The sequence below is a fragment of the Mus pahari genome, chromosome 9 (genome assembly GCF_900095145.1).
Source record: "Mus pahari chromosome 9, PAHARI_EIJ_v1.1, whole genome shotgun sequence".
Lineage (NCBI taxonomy): Eukaryota > Metazoa > Chordata > Mammalia > Rodentia > Muridae > Mus > Mus pahari.
The window spans coordinates 90,089,661-90,106,467 of record NC_034598.1 but is presented as its reverse complement, the minus strand read 5'-3'; the positions used below and the strand labels follow the sequence as shown (position 1 = coordinate 90,106,467).

Sequence of the window (16,807 nt, the reverse complement as noted above, 5' to 3'; positions counted from 1 at the left end):
AATTTTCTGAGGAACCGCCAGACTGATTTCCAGAGTGGTTGTACAAGCTTGCAATCCCACCAGCAATGGAGGAGTGTTCCTCTTTCTCCACAACCTCGTCAGCATCTGCTGTCACCTGAATTTTTAATCTTAACCAAAATGTATTTTTAAGCTACACACAGAAGTATACAAGACAGGATTTTCACCCTCTTGTTATTTACTTATGCAAATACCTGCAGCAGCCAAATCCTTAGTGATGAAAATACCTGCAGTGTCCATGTGCAGTGACAGATGAAAATTATCCTTTGTAGCAGTTTGTTGCTTGAGAACCGAGGGCTGCCAGGGTTGGTGAGGAGGCACTGCTGTCCAGGTGCGACTCAGTGCTGCTGAGACTAACGAGCGCTGACCAGCAAGGACCTTGCTACTTCTTACTAGAAATAGATTCTTCTCTCATACAGTACCTCCCAACCACCGTCGCCCCTCCCTCCACCACTCCCTGCCCCTACCTCTTCCCCTCCCCCTCAGACTCACTCCCCCTCCATCTCCCATTAGAAAAGAGCAGGCCTCCAAGAGATGACAACCAACCCTGACAAAACAAGCAGTAAGTCAAGTCAGAAGCCTCACGTCAAGTCGGCCAGGCAGCCCCTGGAGGAAAGAGTCTCAGGAGCAGGCAGGAGAGTCAGGGACACACCCGCTCCCACAGCGAGGCGTCCCTCACAAACACACCCGCTCCCACAGTCAGGCGTCCCTCAGTGAGATTCTGAACTCAGAGTCAGAGACACACCCGCTCCCACTGTCAGGCGTCCCTCACAAACACCAAGCTCACAGCCACAGCATGTACTCAGAGGACCTGGTGCAGATGCCACAGGCCTTGTGCTTGTTGCTTGAGTCTCTCTGAGCCATGTGAGCTGTTCTTAGTTGATCCCGTGGGCCATGCTCTCCTGGTGTCCTCCATTCCCTTTTCCTCTGGGATTCCCCAAATTGTGAGGGCAACACCCAGTGAAGACTCTCCCCATACTATCTGGCTGTGGGTCTCCCCATCTGCTCCTATTGTCTGCTAGAGGAAGCCTCTGTGCTGACAGCTAGACAGAGCCCTGATCTCTGAGTATAGCAGAGTGCCATGAGGGGTCATATGATTGGCTGATTTCTGCCGGTCAGATTGGGTTCCACCTGAGCAGCTCTCTGGGCTAGCCAGAGTTTGGTTCCTGGCCATCCAGGCAGTGTCGGGCATGTGCTCCCTTGCAAGGAGTGGGCCTCAAATCAGAATTGGTTGGCTGCTCCTGAAGGTTCTGTACCACCATTTCCCAGCATATATTGTTGATCAAAGCTTTTGTGGCTGTGTGGGTGTCCATATTTCTCTCTCCTAGCCTGCAGAGTACCTTCCTGCTCCAGAGAGATGCGAGTGTAGTGGGTAAGGCTCCATGCTGGCACCAGTTTGACCTCCTCACAGCAAAGCACATGCAGATGTTTATTTTTTCTTGCTTTCTTTGAAGGATTTATTCATTTCTCCCAATTGTTTGTGTTTTCATGGATTTATTCATTTACTCTTTAAGGACCTCTGTCATCTGAAGGTCTTTTTCCTGTGCTTCTACTGTGTTGGAATATTCTGGCCCTGCTGTTGTAGCATTGCAGGGCCTTAGTAGAGATGTGTTGCCCTGGTTGCTATTGTGTTCTTACACTGGCATCTAGGCGTCTGGGTTTGGGGTGATTCTAGGTCCAGGTGCTGATTTCTGGATTCATCTTTGTTGGGTGGGTGTTTCATTCTTCAGTTTCTGTTTCCTGTCAGCGTTTTCAGAGTGTGTGGTGGTCATGTCTTAGTTCTTTTACTGGTCTGCTAGGCTGTGTGTTCATAGGGAATGCCTGCTGGAGATGGAGGCTGGGATGCAGTGATGAGTCAGAGAAGGGAGGTTGGAGGGATAGTCTATGGGGTCCACAAGAGAAGTGGACAGGAGGGAGGCCACAGCTGGTGATGTGTTGCTGTGCCAGAGAGGAGGGTGAGGGACTGGGTCTAGGGAAACAGAGAGTGGAGGTCTGCAGCAACCCAGCTGGTTTTCTGGCAGGTATAACCTACAGTTGAGGGATAAGGTGGTGAGTGGGGGGGGGAGGGAGGTTAGGAGGTGATAGTCTGTGGGATCCATAGATCCATAGATGTGGGCAAGGGGGGAGGGGAGGCTGCAGCTGGTATTATGGTGCAGCAGTGCTAGGACTGCACCTAAGGGGAGCAGGGAGAGCGTCAAGGTCAAGTCATGTCAGTCACAGTAGCTGAAGTTTCTCTTAAAGATACACAAAGCTCTGTGCAGTGTGGAGGTGCTGTAGTCTGTGCTCAGATCACAGAGTAGCGCAGTAAGCGGTAGTCAGAGCAAGAAGGGTCAAGTCTTAACAGACTGGGCATGAAAGGAACGCCTCTAGGTGTCTGAAATCCCTATCTGTGCCAGGACAGCCAACATCTCTAGCCAGCAGGAAACAAAATGCTAGCATGTAGTCATGTTACCAACTTGTGTTGAGATGTGACATAACTATATTTTATTACTTTCACAAAGTCAGCTTCCTGGAAATTATGCTAAGCAAAAACAAAAACTGAATTCAGAAAAACAAATACTACCCCATATTTTCTTTTATATGTGAGGTCTAAAGGAGAGAAAATGTGAATCCTAAATGTGTAAAGGGAGCCATTAGAAGGGGCCCAAGAGCTTAGGGCGCCTGTAATGGAATGTGTGCAAGTGTGAAAGCAGGGGAAGGAGAACCTGGCCAGAAGCGGGTAAGGGGAGGAAGTGAATGGATAAGAAGCAGCCATTGGGCTGGAGAGGTGGCTCAGCGGTTGAGAGCACTGACTGCTCTTCCAAAGGTCCTGAGTTCAGTTCCCAGCAACCACATGGTGGCTCACAACCACCCATAATGAGATCTGACGCCCTCCTCTGGTGTGTCTGAAGACAGCTACAGTGTACTTACTTAGATATAATAATAAATAAATCGCAGGGACTGAGCGAGCGGAGGAGACCAGAGCAAATGGAGCTGACCGGAGCAAGCAGAGGTCCTAAAAATTCAATTCCCTACAACCACATGAAGGCTCACAATCGTCTGTACAGTTACAGTGTACTCACATACATAAAATAAATAAATAAATCTTTAAAAAACAAAAAGCAGCAGCCATAATGCAGTGAGTAGGGAAACAGATAAGGAAGCTCATCATTTTCCCTGCTAACATTGCAATACAATTCTTCTTAAAATAATTTTAAAAGTGTACTCTCTTCAGGCTCCTTAAAAATAGTCTACATAGTTTAACCAAAAGAAAGTGATTTGTGAAACATTTCACACCTTCTGTATGTGGCAGGCGCAGTGGTAGGTTGAGTTACAATCAATTCAGCTTGAGCTGCCTTGTCTGTCAGCGCCCCCTGCAGCTCTGCGTCCCCTGCAGCTCTGCTTGTGCCTCCCTCCAGCTCAGGGTGCAGGCATAGGCCACTCTTAGCTTGCCACTAAGCTGCTTCTTTGTGGTTCATGTTTTCCTTCCTGTCTTCCTAGAAGCCTTCCTCTGTGATTTGTTCCTCTCTATGCTTGGGTTTAATTTTTTTTTTTTTAAGCTTTTCCATCTTGGAATCTTGAAAGACTATTTTTTATGGTAGTTGCAGTATTGCATGCACTTCTCAATATGTCTGTGCTAGGGCAGTCCCGTATGACCTCTGACAGCCGTTCTTTTCAGTCTCCTTTGCTGATACTCATTCCGGTCCCACATTGAATTCCATAGTCATCCCCTGAACACCACTGTCTCCACTCTTGGCTTCTGTTTCAGGATGAACCCGTCATGTTTCGCCTGTGGACCGCATGCCTGCACCTGAGTTTCTCACGGCTGCCTCCCTCTTCTGTCTGCTGTAGAATACATGTTCTCCAGGACCCATACTCCTCAGCCTTTCTGTGTCCTTTGCTCACACCCTCTGTGAAGTGTCATCTACAGTTACCCTGCCTACCTTCTGTACATGTAAAACTAATTACACCTTACAGATTTTACTTCCTAGATACGATTTTTATTTTTTTTCTTCCATTTTGTTCCCACACCACTTCATGTTATATGCCTTTAAAATCATTTTCTTAAAATACTAATATAGTCAGACCTCCTGTTTCTAATAAGATTATTTTGGTCTGTCTGCTAGGCGGCTACCAGGGTTTGTTATAAAATGTGAACAGAATGTTGCCATTGCCCCTGTGTGAACTAGCAGCAGGGCTTCCTCATGCTTGCCTGGGGAAGCCCAGTTCTACTCTGCCCCTTGCCTTGGGATTGTTGTGCTGTGTCAGTGTACCCTATCCCTTCCTGCTTCTAACTTGATGCTTTAGCGCTGCCTGGGCCGCCCTTCCCCATGGCCTCAGAACACTAAGTTTTGTCTTCCAAGAGCACTGTGGACTCACCTCTGAAGAAATCTCTGGCTGTTATAGCAAAGTTGGTTTTCTTCATCCTGCCGTTTTATTCATCTGTGTTTTCAAGCTTCCCCGTTTGCTGTGCTGTAACTATGAAGAGCTTGCATCCCCAGCATCCAGCTTCTTCACATTGGAGATCCTGTGTCTCCCAGGCAGCTGTGCTCCCATACATGTTGATCCTATGTCTCACAGGCAGCTGTGCTCCCATACGTGTTACATAAGAGACCAATGTGCTCCCTGGGAGTCATGTGTCTCCCCACAGTGGGAATAAGGTGGTTTTTTTTTTGGGGGGGGGTGTTCAAGACAGGGTTTCTCTGTATAGCCCTGGCTGTCCTGGAACTCACTTTGTAGACCAGGCTGGCCTCGAACTCAGAAATCCGCCTGCCTCTGCCTCCCGAGTGCTGGGATCAAAGATGTGTGCGACCATGCCCCGGCTGGGAATAAGTTTTTTTTTTAAAGATTTATTTATTTATTATATGTAAGTACACTGTAGCTGTCTTCAGACACTCCAGAAGAGGGCATCAGATCTTGTTATGGATGGTTGTGAGCCACCATGTGGTTGCTGGGATTTGAACTCCGGACCTTCGGAAGAATAGTCGGGTGCTCTTACCCACTGAGCCATCTCACCAGCCCGGGAATAAGTTCTTAAAGCAGGGTTGTGCTAAGTTCTTAAAGCAGGGTTGTGCTTGCTATAGTAGCAACCTGGAGGGACACTTTATGTGGAAGTAGTTACAGAAAAAAACAATTCAGGATCTGAAGAGTGGACACAATAGAACATAACTTTAGAAAGAATGGGCTGCAAGTCAGGAGTGGTTCAACCTACTGGTATTGGAGCCTATAGGGGGAGCAGGAGAGGCTCCCTCCAGGAAAGTAACACAGTTAGGTTTGTATTGAACAAAAGATGTCTTGTGCACCTGGATAGAAGCAGATGGGAAGATGCAGACCTAAAGAACAGTACTAGTTAGAGGAGCTGCTGGTTCTAGAAGGTGTAGAGTTTAACTGGATGGAAAGGTTCCCATGGAGAAGGGGGAATGGTCTCTTGGTGTGCTTTCCTCTCAGTAAAGGAATGGAAGCTCTGCTCTGTGGTAAAACAATACAACTAATGTCTGTGTAGGCTTTCAACACTGCCTGCCAGTGTGTGTCTCACCAGCACCCACTGTGTGACTACGTTCTCTCTCTAGTGTCTAGTATCCTTACAACGTCAGCTTTCCGGGAATCATCTGATTTCAGCAGCATCTTCAGGCAATAACTGACAGTTACCATGACAGAAAAAAGGCATCCTTGTATGAGCCCATGAGTGTCTACGTAGCATCCTTCCTTTTTTAGTTAGCCAGGTTCCGTCAGCTTTCCTTCTTTCCCTACAGTGTCCAACAGGGTTTCGATGGGGTATTTAGCAGCGCACTAAAGGGAAGCACGGGCCTCTCCAGCCCCTCTCTGCCAGGGTTTTGTAGTCCATTTATCTCCCTTCTTTGCTTCCCAATATCTTGTTGTTTACAATTTTAACAAAATTGTATTTGACTTCAGTTTTGGAGCATTAATATGTCTTAAATCACCTCTGTAACCCATTTGTCTCAGAATTGACATATGTTCCAGTAAAAGAGCAGTAAATATTCTTTCATTAAATATCAGGGGTCTTTTGTCTTGTTTTGTTTTTTTGTTTTTTTTTTGTTTTTTTGTTTTTTTGAGACAGGGTTTCTCTATGTAGCCTTGACTGTCCTGGAACTCACTCTGTAAACCAGGCTGGTCTCCAACTCAGAAATTCGCCCGTCTCTTCCTCCCAAGTGCTGGGATTAAAGGCGTGTGACACCACTGTCCAGCTCAGGGGTCATTATTAACTAGGCATTAGTGTTCTGAGGGCTTAGATTTGTGGTCCTTGATCATGAGTGGATTTGTATCTAACCATTACAATCATGTCTGGCCTCTGCGTATTAAGGATACATATATACTCTAAACATTTGTTCCCTTAATAATTCATTATACATTTCCTAACTTACTTGAATCACTGCATCTTAAGGCACTGGCAACAAGAGACAGCGTATCAGATTTATTAAGGGTTCAGATTACTATCCCTCATTAAATACTTGCATAGTGTTTGCTGGTAGCACTGAGGAGTACAGTTACTGATGGGTTCTAAGGTTAGAATGAGTGTGAGCTGAGTGTGGTAGACCTGCCTGTGATCTAGCATTCTGGAGACCTAGGAAGGAGGAAGTGTGGCCCAGGCCAGCCTGGGATACAGAGTATCGCTCTCATTTAATCTATTTGTCTTACTAGCCCGTGTTTCTTTTTACACAAATGGAACCAGTTTTTTTATATTCCTTGAGAGGAGGGGTAACTTCATGTGTCACTGGAGTGGCTATTTTCTCTATCAAAGGAGTGCTCTCCAGTTAAACACTTCAAAACTTAACAGCTTTATTCATGTTTCCCATGCTCTTTATATTTACATACTCTGACTAGACTATCTCCTTATCTCTTTCTCTATTTTAACCCTTTATAAGGTCCTCAGGATAATTTTAGTTTTTTAAAATTTATACATGAATATTATTTCCGACCTTCCCCACGCCAACTCCTCCATGCCCTACTTTCTCAAATTCCTGCCTTCTTCTAATATAATTATGTAGTTAGACACACATACAGCCTACTGAGTTGATTTAGTTTGCTGTTATGTGCATGTGTTTAGGGCTGCCCACTTGGGATTAGATAACCTCTGAGGGAGCTCATCCCTGGAGAAAACAGATTCCTCCTTTCTCAGCAGCCACTGAGGGCCTGGAACTCTTCACCTAAAGGTGGAGCCTTAGGAAATTTCCCCTATCCATGTTGGCATATTGACTGATGGTGTCATCATGCAGGCCTTATTTAGGAAACTATACTGGAGATTTAATGGGTGCAGCATCCCCTTTGTGCCTGCAAAACTGTCTAGTAGCAAATACCCTGGAACTCTGGCTCTCACAGTCTTTCCAGCCCTCCTCCCACAGTGCCTTGAGTCTTAGGTATAGGTCTTTGTAGATGTACTGGATGGGACTGTGTACTCCACTGCCATTTATTCCCTGTGTGTTGACCAGTCACGGGCCTCTGTAGTATCCTCCATCTGCTTCTTTGACGAGGGATGAGGCTCTATTTATCTGTGGGCATCAGGGTAAGTATTTAGAATGCAGTTAGAGATTAGGTTCCATTAGGGAAATGACAGTGGTGGTTTCTCCTGTGGGGTCCATGATCTCTCCAGCCAGCGATAATTACCTAGCTTGCAGTACCAGGCTTAGACAGCTCTCTGCTAGCCTCAGGATAGAAGTGTTACTGTTGCACCACTGGGATTCTCTTGACAGGCAGTCATAGTCTCCATGCTGGCTCAGACTGCTGCTTGCTTTTCTCCCTTGGCAGCTTTTATACGCCTTCAGATCCTGGGAAAGTTAGTCCTAAGAGAGGACCTTCCCAGGGCAGTTCCAGCTTAATGCCTCTGAGTCCTGTGTCTGAAGTGTGTGGTGTCCTCAGTAGTGGGGTCTTACTTTCAAGTTCTGGGGAGCAACCCAGGGCAATGGCAATGGCCTATATTGGACCCTTCCTGACCAACAACTTAAATAGGGGTTTTCCATGCCCTGCACTGGGGTTTCTGTTAGTCTGTTAGTCACTTGGTAGGGAGCATTATCACCATATGTGACATAACTCCATGCAAACAACACATGTGTGCCTTTGTACACACACACACACAGTATGTCCTTGTAAGTAAGCTTATGGTTGTTTTCAAACATTCTTAGAGTCTCTTTTCTCTCCCTCTTCCTTCAGTATGATCCTCTGTCCCAGTTGAAGTCCACACACATATTTTCCCCTTCCTCCTTCTAAGCACCTGTGTGTGCTTCTCTGAATTTTTCTAGCATTTTTTTAGGTGACTGGTGTAAGTTGTGGTGCTTTCAAATGTAGGTTTTATCTTGGTTTTATACATGGATAAATGTATAGTGTTGTTTTCTACAGTTGACCTTAGCATGTCATTTTATGAACATACTACTCAAAGCCTTCAGTAAAATTTTTAATCTTTTTATTTATACATAATTGTGTACCTTGTTGCCTATAATTGTTCAGTATATTCCTTGCAAGTTTATAAGTCTCTCTCTCTCTCTCTCTCTCTCTCTCTCTCTCTCTCTCTCTCTCTCACACACACACACACACACACACACACACACATGTATGTATACACACCTCTACAGTGCAGGGTTTCTTTGCAAAGATTTTTGTGTCAGCTTATTTAAAGGATGTTACTCTGTCAGTAGGGTCATACTTACAGAAGACCTGTATCATGTACTCATCCCTCAGACTCTGTGTGTGTGTGTGTGTGTGTGTGTGTGTGTGTGTGAGAGAGAGAGAGAGAGAGAGAGAGAGAGAGAGAGAGAGAGAGAGATCTAACACAATAGTTTAATGCAGTATTCACCAAAGGTAAAGGAACGAGAACTGACTTTTTGCTGCAAAGTTTTCTAAAATTCTCAGTGGGGGGAAGGTAGTTCTTAATCCATTTCTACAGAACAGAACTGGGGTAGAGCTATAAAATATTTTATCCAAGTTCAGCCAGCTAGTAATGCTGATAGTATTAAAATATAGCCAGTCTGACTCAGTGGCTTCCTATGTTTATATGTGTTGCTAACTATGTTAATGTGTGTTAGGTCCACATGTATGTGTACATGTGAAGGCTCAAAGTTGATTTTTGGTGTCTTCCTCAATGGCTCTCTGCTTTATTTATTGAGGCAGGGTCTCTCAATTGAACTCAGAGCATGCCAATACCTAGGAAATCCTGTCTCTGTCTTGCAATTATCCACCCAGCTTCTCCATGGGTTCTGGGGATCATGCCTGTGTCCCAAGCCGTCTCCCCAGCCTGCCCCGCCCTGCCGACTGGTACTTTAGCCTTTCCTATTTGCTCATATCCTTAAATGTTATTATTTCTTATATATTTTCCTTCCTATCCCCTTAAGGATTAAAAAAAATAATAAGGTTGTTCATGCCACTCATGCAAAATCTCAATCTGACTTTCATTATCTTTAGTTTTAAGAAAATAAGATGAGAGATCAAAAAGTTAATACATGACTCTTACCAGAAGGAGCACAGAGGCTCTACATTTGTCAAAGTGTGTACAGAAGAGCAATTTCAGAATTCCTGATACCTAAAGACAGTTTCTTTGTCTTCATAGCAGCTAGGAGCATTTGTAGGTAGTTCTGTTAAGCTACTTTATGTGAAAGCGCTCCTGCCATGGCAGCATGCCCACCTCCTCTGTGCTGGTGAGTGGGTGCTGATGGTGAGTCCTTAGGAACCCTGTCTCAAACCCTGTCATGTTTTTGCAGTGGACAGCCTGCTGAAGTACACTGGCTACGGGAACGCTGCAGGACTCTTGGCGGCCAGGGGCCTCTTGGCTGGAGGAAGAGGAGATAATTGGTACTCAGAGGACGAGGACACAGACACTGAAGAATACAAAAACGCAAAACCAAAGTATAGTACTGTGTTTCTGTTCACTAAGTAGCTGTGCCTTTAAGGGAGTGGTTTGTCTTCCCCTTTCTTTGGCTCTCATTGTCCAGTGCTTTTTCTTGGGAATTTGTAAGTTTTCCATCTCCTGGTGTTTTTAGAGACAGCTTCACACGGTTCCTTAGAGTAACTTCACGTGATTGAAGAAGCATGAGTCTTTCAACAAGTCCATTCCCCTCTTTCAAGAAGCAAATGTGTGGTGACGGTTTTAGATGCTGATGATCAATTTGAAAAGTGTGTTACTGATGGCCTTCCTTTCCGTGAGGCCTTACAGGCCTTACAGCTGACACCAGGTTTTTAAGTTGGTTTTTTTTGATGTTTCACTCATTTTCAGTACCCTTGCATTAAACCTCTCGAAAGTCCAAAAGTATTGCAACAAGGCACATAACTCCAAAAGGAAAGGAGCTGGCTCTGCACTGAATTATAATCAAACATACATGTGGGAACTCGGGTTTTAATGGGTGTTTCAGTGCCCTGAAGGAACGAACCTGAAATTCTGTGATGTCTCTAAGTTGGTATATGCCAAGGAAAGACATCGCCGTTTCCTTAAAGCAGCTGCCCCCTCTCTTCCAGTCCTCCCACCACCCTTCCCCCTCCTTCTCATCCTTGCCAGCTCTCGATGTCTTCTCATTGCTAGCAGTCATTGGAGCTGAATTGTCCCTGGGTCCCATTATGATTGCTAATAAGGCGGCCTTCGTTGTGAGCATTGTCAATGAAACTGCCTGCTGTTTTTTACTGGCCTTCTTCTAGAGAATGCTAGGGGTCATGAAGTAGGTAACCAAGACTAGAAAATCACCATCTGTAAAATCAAGAGGAGACTGTGTTCTATTGATGTGAAAATATAAATTTCCATAAAGTGAAAAAATTACCAATCTCCAGTCAGCAGGAACAACATAGCCTATATCTGGACAAACTAGGTTTGAGTGCATAGAGTGTTATTTTAACATCCTAATACACTAAGCTTCACCATGATCTTACAGAGTGTTACCGAAGAAACAGAGGCTCTAGTGGGGGTAGGAATGCTAGCAGTGGCTCTTGAGCAGTGAATTTTATCGACTACTGTCACTTAGATGCTGTGGCTTGAAAATCTCTGTCGAGAGTTTGAATGTAAAGTAGAGGAATTATACTTCCTTAAGTCCCCTGCGTCAGTCTCACAAGCTCTTGTTTGAATAAGTCTATAAACTGCATTTCCCAGTCATTTTAACATTCTGTGTCTCTGTGTTTGAGGCTTAAACATACAGTTGTTTAAAAGTCCCTCTTATTGTTTAAAAGTCCCTCTTTTTGTTTAAAAGTCCCTCTTTTTGTTTAAAAGTCCCTCTTTTTGTTTAAAAGTCCCTCTTTTTGTTGGTGGTGTGTTTGGAGGTAGAGGCAGGTACTTACTGTGTTGCATAGGCCAGTCTCAAACTCATAGACTCGGCGACCCTTCCACCTTAACTTCCCCGGTAGCCGAGACTGTAAGCACGCCGCGTCAGCTAAGAGTCTTGCCATTTTAAAGGAAGATGGAGATGGCATAAACTACTTCTCAAATTCCAGGGCAGGTAGAGAACTCATAAGAGCTCACAGATGTTGGCATCTTTACATTTCAGTATATATGGTTGATTTTATCTAAGATGGTTTCTTTAATGACCATAGTCATGTAATTTGAAAGTACAACATGCTACCACAAGAAGCAGGAGCTCCAGGAAAGCACAGGAACATTGGGTCTCTCTCACTAGTGTAGGACAGAGGTGATGTTAGGTCCCAGGAGGGTACTTTTTGTTTGAATCTGTGTTGTTGATATCTGACATGGTTACTGTCTGAGCTCTCTGCCATGGATGGAATTGGACTTCGGCTTTGTAGCCTTAGTGGTGTCTTTTTCAGCTCTTAGGCTTGGCCAGAGTCATTACTAATGCAAAGTCTTGTGTTTGAAACATGGCTCCTTACAAGCATAAATGCGTGTTTTCAGATAAATCTCACCCCTTCATACAGTGCCTGTTTTGCTTTCAGTGCACCCTCTCAAGAGGAAAATTTTTTCTATTACTTTAAAGTGTTCTTCCTTCCAGGGGCCCCTGTGGAAGTGACAGTGGATAAAATGCTTTATCAATAAGGCAGCCTTTGTTACTCTGGGGGTGACCCTCAGAGCTCAGAGCACTTGGCAGCACTTTAAACTTGTCTGATCAAACTTGGAAAGGTGGCATCCAAAAGGATTGCTCATTTACCATACCCTCTGGCACTCAGTGTTCCCAGGGCCTCACTCTGCTTCTCTCGGGTGCATTTATTCACAACAGTTGCTAGTATTGGCAGAATTAATCACTCTTCATCCAGTTGGCCCAAGTCCCATTGTCAAAAATGTAAGTGGATTCTGATTAATGCACCAAGGTAACCTGTAATCCTTTATTGGAATCTAAAACCAGGAATTGTGTGGAGCTTCCATCCCGGCTTTGGGACACAGTTAATTTTACAGCAGTCTTTTTTGTGTCAAAATAAATGTATTTAATGGACTGGAAATGGCTTTCTGCAATTAGTTGCTTTTAAACAAAGTACACTCATAGAATTGAGATGCATGCCACATGGAGATGTACCAGTCAGGCTAGCTGAGTTCTCAGACACAGTCTCTATCGAAAGGAGATGCTATCTAAGCTTTGTTTGTTTGATTTTAAACAGGGTCTTACTTTGTAGCCCTCGCCTAAACCTCACATCTAGGTTAGGCTGGCCTCATATCCACAGAGATCCACCTGCCTCAGCCTCCTAAGTGTGGGGTTAAAGCCTGCACCACTACAAGCAGCTAAATGTGAATTTTCTACTGCTTTCTCCCATGCCTCTGAGCACAGAGCCCCTTGATAACTGGTGTGTTTTCATCATTCTCAACATCAGTGGAGAGATGCATGTGTAATGTGTTTAACTAACTCACTTTCAGCTTTGGATCTGTAGCTTTCAGGCTAGATACAGAGGTATCCAGAGGTGTCTTAGGGGCTGCTTTAGAGAGGTAGGAGGGGCAGAGTCAGAAGTGGCCAGAACCCTGGATAATTTCTGACAGTCTTCACAGTAGTTTGTAGAGTCCAGAAGCACTCTTGGGATAGTTATCTGACTACAGTGATCTCAGATGCTGGATTCACAGGCTGTTTCTTGAGCACAAGGCATTACGCCTGGGTGTTCTTCGCCTTGTCAAAATGTTGTTGTGCAGCTTAGGTCTGCTGGTAATTGTCTTATTAGTATATAAATTGTATGATTTCAATTTTTCTTAAAGTGCATGAACCACAAATCAGACTTGGAAGATTTTTCTCTTTGCCTAATCTGGGCTGTATTTGTATAGACTAGGATTTAGCTAACTTTTAGAAAGTAAGGTTTACGACTATAAGCACTCAGTGAAATACATGTAAAGTCTCATCACAGAAAGACCACAGTTGAGAAGAAACTTATTACTCCTTCTGCCTCCTCCATAGCACCTCTACACATGTAACAGCCTTTGTAACTTGCACTTTCAGAATGGAATTTTCTCTGTTCCAAGCTGACACTGAACTCAGAATCCCCCTGCCTCTGCTTCCTAAGCACTGAGATTATAGGTACATAGCACTACAACTGACTTCAGAGGGAGCAGCATCCTCCTCACTCGGGGGACAACACACACACACAACATGGATCTAACGTTCTAGCCATCTGGCATATGAGAGCCAGTGGCCGTCAGTACACTCACACTGCTGCACAGCCTCTTACACAGGCTTCACTGGGTAGCCTAGACTGACCTTCAAACCCACAGTCTGGCCACAGCCTTGAGGGTGCTGGGATGCAGGTGTGTCCGGCTGTGTCCAGTTTATCTCCAGACTGTTCGTCTTCCCTGCCCTGCACCCTCTCTAGCTTCTTCCTGTCTGTATGAAGTCAAGAAACCCCGTGTATGTGAAATCATATATAGTAGTCATCCTTTTTCCTGGCTAGCACCTGACAGCTATTGCTAGATCTTCATAATGCACTCATTTAGTGATGCCTTCTGCTTTAACTGTCACCAAGGTGAGACTTTGACTCTGCCCAAAATCCTTCCCCTTTGCCTGGTACCAGTGATAGAACTATGGCTTCTTTCACGGCAATCAAGTCACAGGTCTGGCTCTCTGGTATGGTTTAAATCAGCACCATCTAACTGGCCTTGTTGATTCCACCTTGGGACTTTTCATTACATTCTCAGCTCAGCAGTTACTGGGATCCCTGTAAAATATGAGTCAGACAATATTAGTTGCTTGAAACTGTCTAGTGACTGAAAACCAAGGTTCTCACTGCAGTTTGTGTGCACTGTGTCTCTGCCCCTTCCACCCGGCCTCTTCACTACTTGTCAAGCAGGTGACCTCGTGTTGAGTGTCTCAGTGTGGAGCACACCTCCTCCAGAGAGCTGCTGTCCCCCCCACCCCACCCCATCCCTGACCCCACCTCCAGGTCTGTTCTCCTCTGTGCAGCCTGTGTAGTACTGTATGAAGCATGGGCTCCTACATTTCCCTCCTAAGCATCCCTGTTCCTTAGGTCTGGGTTTTTTCCCTTTGTTTGCAAGAAGGTTAAGTTTTATGAAGAAATGGGATTTTAAAATCAAAAGTCAGTCTTTATATAAATGTTTGTTGACTACATTAATACATTTTTAATCATTTTTTGTTTGAGTTTTTGGCCTGCATATATGTCTATGCCCCCATGTGCATATCAGATGCCTGTTGGGGGGTGGGGGTAGGGGCACAGAAGAGCCTGTCAGATCTCCTGGAACTAGAGTGACAGACAGTTGAGAGCCCCTGTGTGGGCACTGGGAATCAAGCCAGGTTCTCTGCAAAAGCAGCTGGTGTTCTTAACTGCTGGCCCATCTCTCCAACCCTGTGTTAATACATTCTTGGAGCTAACTTAGTCAACAGCTCCAGTGGAGCAGCTCTGGTAGCCAGGGTAGGGCTCAAGAGATGAAGGCATTGCTTTTTGTGTTGCTTGGGGAGGTGCAGGAGCCAAGTGTTGAGGGGAGGCCCCAGGAAAGACAACTTGGTCTTTATCCCTGCAGAGCCCCTTCTTCCCTACATACCTGCTCCCCTCTTCCTTCCTGGTATAGGCACACAGAAATAAATGCCTTTCCCTAAAAACTCTGTAAAGGGTGTGGATTTATCAGCACGTAAGCAGAATTTTGCCCACAGGTATATTTTATTTGGTTTGTCCCATGTAGTATTTTTTGTTTATATTTTTGTTCTCATTTTGGAAGGTGCTCACTAATCCCTTGGCAGCATTTAGGATGCAGACATCTCAGATGAGAATGTGGATCTCTAGCATCTTTAGAAAAATGACAAGTTCTCCTCATGAGCAGCCCAGTTCTCACATAGCAGCCAGCTTGTGGAATTAAGCAGAGGGTTCTGCCATAGCTGGCATGCATGCACTGCTCTGGCAACCTGTCTCACTCGCCTCCTTGCAGATCTGACAATTACATACGAGTACATATGCGTTACAGTTTCTCTTTTCTCCCTCCCATCTCTGTCAGTAGCCCTTCTCTACAGATCACTTTCCCACCCCCATATCTGTCTGTTGTTTTATGAGCTACTGTGTTTAACCGGGGCTATCCGTGTGGCCGTGGATTTAAACTGTCATTTCAGTTTGGTGGATTCAAGGGGGTGTGGGGGGACAACTGAAGTCACTGACTCCTTTCCCAGAACCTCTGAGCTGTCAGTAGTTTAGCAACAGTGCCAGCCCTCGTGAATCCCTCCCATGCTCAAGCCTGACCTTTGACAGTCCCGTTCTTGCTCCTGACCAATGCAGACAACTGCATAAGTTCATGATCGCAGTTGCTGTGTAATGCCAAGAAAATGGAATTTCATATCCATCTGCTCTTGTGTTCTTCCCTGGATTCCTTGAGGCTTAGAGTAGTGATACAAGTGTCCGGTGGTTTGGGTTGAGTTCAGCTGTTCCTTTTTCTCTGCGCCTTGAGCAGCCAAGAGTTTCTGCATTCTCCACCATTTATTGGAGAGAGAAGCTTTCCTGAAGCAGTTATCTTCCCTAAGGAATGCTATCTATGGATATTAACATAGATGTTTAGAAGGCTTTGAGGCCATAAGAATTAGCCCCTAGAACCATTGGGCTTCAAACCTGACTATCAGTACTGGACTTGAAATACGGTGCAAAAGGAACCAGGAATCCCATCGCAGCAGTGTAGCCCTCCCTTTCTTTGCCAGAACTCTGAGTAAAACTTAAGCCCTGCCTTTAAAGGTTGAAGCTTTCGTAGAGTCAAGTTTCTGTGTAGTTCTTTTTATTAAGTGATGCTGATATTAACCAGAAACAGCAATAGTTAGAAGGATAAAATAATTGAAATGTATTTCATCTTTTATACACACACTCATACCATTTTAGTATGTCATAATCCTCCTATTGTCAGGCCATGACGTGCCAGTTCATTTATCCACAGGAGTTCAGACACTTGTCACCTAATTGGAAGATAAAGTTAATCACAGGGCTGGAATGATGGAAAGGGGGAGGAAAGACGAGGTAAATAAATAAATAAATACCATTCTCCAAAGGCCTACCTCAGTTAGTGTCCTGGGAGGAGCTAAGACTCAAACACAGTAAAAATAACCTCAGAGTTGTATAGTAGTAAGAATTTGAAACGTAAATGCTATCTTTGTATGTATGTGTTCATCCCAAAATATACAACTTGGCATTATTGTTGTATAGTGACTTGTTCTCTCTTCTTCTGAAAATGTATGAAACTGACTGGAAGGGAGAGGTAGCTCCTGTCCGCCTTCTGTCACTACATGTTGGCATTTTTCTCTCTCGGGAGTGGTACAGTTTATGGTCCTGCCTTGTGTTTTATGTGGTTTTGCTTCTCCCTGAGTATCATAATGGGGAAAAAAATCTGTTTAAAGGGAGACATGAACCAGCATTTGCGCCCTGTGTTTAAAGGGAGAGGTGTGTGTGTGTGTGTGTGTGTGTGTGTGTGTGTGTGCGTGCG

The 16,807-nt window shown here is 44.8% G+C and overlaps 1 protein-coding gene across 8 annotated transcripts in view; it reads left to right on the top strand.

Annotated features, from left to right (window-relative positions):
• Nucleotides 1-16,807, top strand: part of Ric8b (RIC8 guanine nucleotide exchange factor B) — a 100,444-nt gene that overhangs the window by 66,750 nt on the left and 16,887 nt on the right. For all 8 annotated transcript variants that reach the window (XM_029542183.1, XM_021204863.2, XM_021204860.2 and 5 more), the window contains one exon: nt 9,705-9,849. In XM_029542183.1, the coding sequence (XP_029398043.1) occupies nt 9,705-9,849 (145 nt within the window). The remainder of the gene's footprint in view (nt 1-9,704; nt 9,850-16,807) is intronic.